Raw genomic sequence first — 5,824 nt, 5'->3', positions numbered from 1 at the left:
GTACTTTACGGAAACGAAGACCAACCGTCGACCTTTAATTTTTTAAAAAAAAATTCCACCAAGAACATAACATGGAAGGAAACAGAGAAGGAGCTCGGTAGGAATAACTGTCCTATTGTCCTTTCCGGCCAGCCCTCACTCAGGGTTCACGTTCGCACCTGCCGCTCAACAGGTATCTACATCTAGAGGTACCGTAGTCATAGTAGAGGTAAGCATTCATTTGTCTACTAGGCTATGCTCCTGCCGCCAAATAACTCTACGATATTGGAAAGACTTCCCCTCCAAGCTCCAAGTTCCAAGCACAAGGGTCTGGATTCATCAACGGTTGAGTGTATGCATGACTTTGCCTCGGACAGTCGTCTGCCTTACATGTATGGACCCTTGTCTTCCTGCGTTACCTGCTTTGCCTCACTGTAGTGTAATCCGACAGCATCTGGCGGTATCTGACATGAAAGTCCGAGAGATTCTATTGTGTCTCCGAAGTCTGTAAAGGCCTAGAGGTAGATGGTTCTAGAACGCACTGTTTCACAGCATCAAGATTCAAGGGTCGAAATCCTTACATCTACCCCAGACTGTGGCATTGTGATGGTCTGGCTAAATCCGACTGCCGGATGACTGCATAGAGGCAGATCCTTGTCTCCTTGTCATGCCTGCTCACACAGACGTTGTATGCCAGATGTTGTGTAAGGTAGAGGTTCACACGAGACAGTGGTGACCGTTGACTGGCTCCCAGAATCCGGGGAAGCGGGTGGTACAGCTTGCTGCACTCCACAGATGCGAAGGGGGTGGTACAGCTTGCTGCACTCCACAGATGCGAAGCGGAAGTTAAAAGTCAACGGTCAACTGACACGTCGCATATCTATCGTACTACCGAACGGTGTTACCCCTGACTACTTAGGTAGGTAAGTACCCCTTACGTAGGGCTTAGTCGGGCGTCAGACGAATAAACGAGTTCGTCCCCCCGGTTGTACACTGTATGTACGACCCTACAACCCTCGGCCTGTTCGAACGTCATGCTGTGAGACCCTGTCAGATGAATAAACGATCTTCCACAAACAAGCGGCGTCATTGGTAGACTTTAAAAGAACAGATGACTGGAGCTGAGTGTCTTACCGCCGTCAACATATGTTGTGGACTGATGCCAGAGAGCTGCCATACCTACAGCTACAGCTGCCGTGTGAGACGAAGGAGCTGATGCGGGGGAGAAGGAACTACAGTAATGCAGTGTCAGGCGAGAATAGATTGCGCTTATCTCACTTCTTATTACACTCTGACCGTCAGCCTGGTACGACTCGGAGTTGTGATTCGGTGTTCAACTCTGAGCGGCGGCGCGGAGATGAGGTTTAGTCGGCTCTCATTGGCCGTATGCTGTTTTGAGAAATAAGAGGCGTGGTTCGTTGACGTAGGCTGTGGTGATTAGTGTACCTTGGAGGTTCGCAGAGTCTGGTTGATGAGGTTACTCCAGCTTCTCTTGGTTTGTTTTTCATGGCACACGGTAATGCGAGCCAAGATGAAATTGTCTGGTAAACAATTTGGAAAGAGGCAATTTGATAGTGAAAGATGATGTAAGAAGCTATTCCTGGTGGCTGCCGTTGGTTCTCGGCGCGGCAGTTTTGGTGACTGGTATTGGAGTGTCTAAACTCCAAAAGGGGTCCGAAGAGGCGAAGGCGATGAGCTCACGACAAATTTAGAACTCGTTTCGAGATACTCAACCATTTTGATCACGGATAGCCTTCGAAAACAAGTATAAAACGATCCATCCCATCCGCTCTTCAATCCAACTCTTTACCCCATCATCAGCAACTTCCCCTTCCTTCACCTCCAATCCAACCAACAAAACCAACCAACCAAACCCACTTCATCCAGTCCCCATAAACCTCAACCAACCCCCAAACCCAACCTTCAAAATGCACCTACCTCTAACCACCCTCCTCACCACCCTCCTCACCACCCTAGCCATCGCCGCCCCTGCTCCTGCCCCCGCTCCCGAGGCCGCCCTCGAACCACGCGCCCAAGACCTCATCGACCTCTGGAAGAACAAAAACTTCCTCGACCTCAAGTTCACCGGCTCCGCCAACCCAGGCGACTGCAAGAACCTGCCCTCCAACTTCAACGACATTGCGTCTTCGGGTAAAGCCAAGGCCGGGTTCAGATGCACGATTTGGGTCGATGCGAACTGCAGGGGTACGGGCTTCAGTTTTAATCAGAACCCTGGGTCGGCGAGTTTCCCGGATTGGATCAATGATAAGGCGAGTAGTTGGAAGTGTGTGAGGGATTGAGGTAGTTGGGTGGGCTGGGGATTGGGTGTTGGGTGTTGAGAGGTCCGGTTGGGAGGAGACTTAGAGATGAGAGTTGAGATGAGACTTGAGACGAGAGTTGGTTGTAGGCATGGCTGTGATGGGATTGAGGAGGGGAGGAAAGGAGGGGAGGAAAAGGAGGGGAGGAAAGGAGGGGAGGAAAGGAGGGGAGGAAAGGAGGGGAGGAAAGGAGGGGAGGAAAGGAGGGGAGGAAAGGAGGGGAGGATAAGGGGAGGTTGGGAGGAGAGGATGAGAGGAGAGGATGAGAGGGGAGGATGAGAGGGGGGGATATGTAAGGGGAGGAAAGAGGGATGGGTATGAGAGGTAGAAGTTGAGAGTCGGGTACTGGGTGAACGACTCGGAGTGTCGAAGTCTGGTGTCGGATTGAAAAAGGGAAAAAGAACCCTGGTTATTTTGCCCTATCCTGTCTTGTTCTGTCCTGTTCTTGCTTTCCTTTCAATTTCTTTTTGCCCCAGTTTGTACTTAACCCCCAGCATGCTACTTCCATCTTCAATAAAAGGCCTTTTTACACACTTCCAGTTCACCTCGGAAGATTTTGTGCAATGAAATGTTTCAAACAGAACACGGCAGTGTAAACAGTTAGAACAACACCATCTATAGAACAATTCCGGGGAACAAGAAAAAATCCTCTCATTGAAACAAACAATAGTAGTCTATGGGGTATCAGAATGCATGTCACAAACTGGTGATTAAAAAACAAAATCTCCAATAAAAAAAAAAAGGAAAAAAGAAAAGAAAAAAAAAAGGAAACCCAGTAGGACGGGGAAAAGAAACTGCAAGCTTCTTAGTTCCCCTCTGTCCTCATCACCCCGACATTATCATGGTATCTCAACCCCGTTCCTTTCACTCCATCCCAGCACGGTCTCCGGATAGCTTAGCGGAGCGCAGCCGTAACTTCGATCCCGAACTGGGTTACGATGAGGGATCCAATCCTTATGCGTGCTGGACAAGTTCGCGGCCTCAACCCCAACCTTAAGTACTCCCTCACGGGGATATACCAGGAATTCTCGAGGACGCAGGTGCGTTGTACGAAGATAAGACTGCGTGAAATCCGGTCAAGACTGCGTTAAGCTGAGCAGGCCTTTCCCCGCGCCGAGTCCTTGTTATGTCATGTTTGTTGCGCTGTCTCGCTGTGTAGGTTGGCTCTCGTTGCTTCTTAGGGATTGGCAGTTCCGTTATTCGGAGCACAAGCCCTGTCTAACCCCTTCCACCATGCGCAGTTTCAGTCCGTCATCAAGGATCCCCCCCCCTCCCTCTCTCCCCCTCCCCATTCTTAGGTAGTTGGCACCTAATACCTAACACACCGCCAACTACTAGCCCGATCATTGATCCAATCCGGGAACCTTGCACCAGACCCCCGATCGTCAAAAGTAAAGTTCCACTTGTTGGTCCGGCAATTGGCATCAGGCCACACCGTGCAATGGTACCCGGGTCGGGCGCGGCCGCTGCTGAGGTTGTCGTTGAAGTTGGGCGGCAGGTTGACGCATTGCCCTTCGTATGCGGAGCCGGTGTACTTGTCTCCGTAGTAGTTGGCGTTGACGAACATGTCGACGATGTCCGGGGTGTTGGCTTGTTGGTAGTAGTTGGACTCCGGGGCGGGGGCGGCGAGGACGACGGTGGATGGGGCGGTGGTGAGGCCGAGGCCGAGGGTGAGGAGGATGGTGGTGAGTTTCATTTTGTGAGTTTTTTTTTTTTTTTTGGTCTTTCTTTTTTTGGTTAAATGGTTGGTTGGGTTGTGATTGCTCGTTTGTAGTTGGGAGGAGAAAAAAGATGTTTGATAGGTAGGTTGTTTGGCTTTGTTCTGAGAGTGTGAAGCTAGGTACCTTATCTTGAGGTAAGGTAGCTAGCTGTGATGGCGTTTGTCGGTGTGTGTGATGAGAAAGTCCGACGGAATTCGGAGCAGATGGAGGATAGTTTTATACCTACCCTGAAGTTTTCTGGCGCCTCATGTCGGAAGCACCGAGGAGGGTAGGTGTTGATGATCATTGATCTTCTCAACTTACCTGGCTGTACCCACTTCCGGGACTGGGCAGGTAAGCCCTCTTGAAGGTCAAGAAGAACTCGGGCACACTTTGTCTCCTTTCCTGTGGTTGTCATGACATCCTGGATCCGAACCCAAAAAAACCATGACCATGACCAGAAACCCAAAGCTTCACCATCGACACCCAAAACCGTAGCGAGATAGACCCCCCCCCACTTTTCTTGGGTGTGTACGTCATCGCCATGCCCTTTTGTATATTGCAATTTGGATTGAAGCTATTGCCATGTGTGCCGCCGGTTCCATGGCCGCTGCTGCCTTCAGCGTTACCGCTACCGCTACTCGACAGTTAATGATGCGTTTTTTTTGTACATGAAACTTTGATCATAGGGCGAGGTTGAGGTAAAGCTTCCACTTGGCATGATACCAAAAAAAGGGGGACACATACAAGGACATCTCCCCCAGCCAGTACTTACTTACAACTAGGTAGGCATAAACGAAGGGTAGGCATAAACGAAGGGTAGGACCTAGGGCAGGCTCACAAAGCCCATTGATACCCGACTGAGGAGAACTCCGAATGCCTTCATGTTCGTGATCTGCTCTAATCAAATCAAAAAATATGGACCCTTTTGAAATGGACGTTTTCAGGGGGAACCACGCTGACCCTTTCCTGAACCGGGTTTAAGCGGGAAACGTCCATCAGATGTGGGGTTGCCCGGTATCCAGTTCACAACTGGATTTTCCCGATCCTGTTGGAATGTCCCGATTCTGAGAAAGGTTTCTGGAAATGAAGCATTCTTGGGGTGGGAAATCTCGTGATCTTTTTGGTCGTCGCCGGATGTAAATAATGGCCAAGAATAGCAGCTCCTCTCACGTAATCAGCTTTGGTTGGGCTTTCACCAGCTCCCCAAAGTAAAAAGGGGCTTTCCAACCAAGATCATCGTCTTGGCTGCCGTCCAACCGTAGGTAGTCAGTCTAAGGCCTAAAAAGGCAAGCCGAGTCCCGAGCAAGCGGTGCTGCCGCTTGTTCACAGGAAGAGACAGAGAGAGAGTGTGTGTGTGTGTAAGGGCATGTCCAGTGCTGCAATACCATGGTGTTGTGGGTAAAAGTTACCTTAACCCATGGATCATCATGCGGAAACCGTTCCGATCAATTTGGCGGGTGTGGTGCGGTCAGTGGTAGCGTAGGTAGGATGAGAAGGGGGTTGAAGGAAGGGTCCAAAGGGTCCTGGGGTGGTGGGTAGTGTAAATTGCGTGGCAGATGCTGACGTTCAGATGTGAGGTGGTGATGCCCCGTAAATCTAGCAGATCTGTGTTGTTTGATTGGCTGGAATTGGTTCAGCCGCCAGCGCCAAGCCACATCACCGCTGCACCGCTTCAGACCCCAAATACCATAGTGTGTGTGTAATACGAGGGCTGACACAAGACAGTTTAAGATACTTCAGAAGAGTGAGGTAAGCATGTGTAAGTAAAGAACTGGGTAATCAACCGGCAGCGGCACTTGTGAGTATTGAGACTTTTGTACCTAC

The 5,824-nt window shown here is 50.3% G+C and overlaps 2 protein-coding genes across 2 annotated transcripts; one reads left to right on the top strand and one right to left on the bottom strand.

Moving 5' to 3' along the window:
- Nucleotides 1–1,907: 1,907 nt before the first annotated feature.
- On the top strand, nt 1,908–2,279 carry NEUTE1DRAFT_141169 (uncharacterized protein; the record flags this gene model as incomplete). Its single annotated transcript, XM_009856495.1, has 1 exon — nt 1,908–2,279. One exon carries the CDS (start codon nt 1,908–1,910, stop codon nt 2,277–2,279), a length of 372 nt encoding a protein of 123 aa, XP_009854797.1.
- Nucleotides 2,280–3,515: 1,236 nt separating this feature from the next.
- NEUTE1DRAFT_104303 (uncharacterized protein) lies at nt 3,516–3,993 on the bottom strand (the record flags this gene model as incomplete). Its single annotated transcript, XM_009856494.1, has 2 exons — nt 3,516–3,522; nt 3,623–3,993. 2 exons carry the CDS (start codon nt 3,991–3,993, stop codon nt 3,516–3,518), a joined length of 378 nt encoding a protein of 125 aa, XP_009854796.1.
- Nucleotides 3,994–5,824: the final 1,831 nt, after the last annotated feature.

Source organism: Neurospora tetrasperma (assembly GCF_000213175.1).
Source record: "Neurospora tetrasperma FGSC 2508 unplaced genomic scaffold NEUTE1scaffold_6, whole genome shotgun sequence".
Lineage (NCBI taxonomy): Eukaryota > Fungi > Ascomycota > Sordariomycetes > Sordariales > Sordariaceae > Neurospora > Neurospora tetrasperma.
This window is presented reverse-complemented; position numbering and strand designations above follow the sequence as displayed.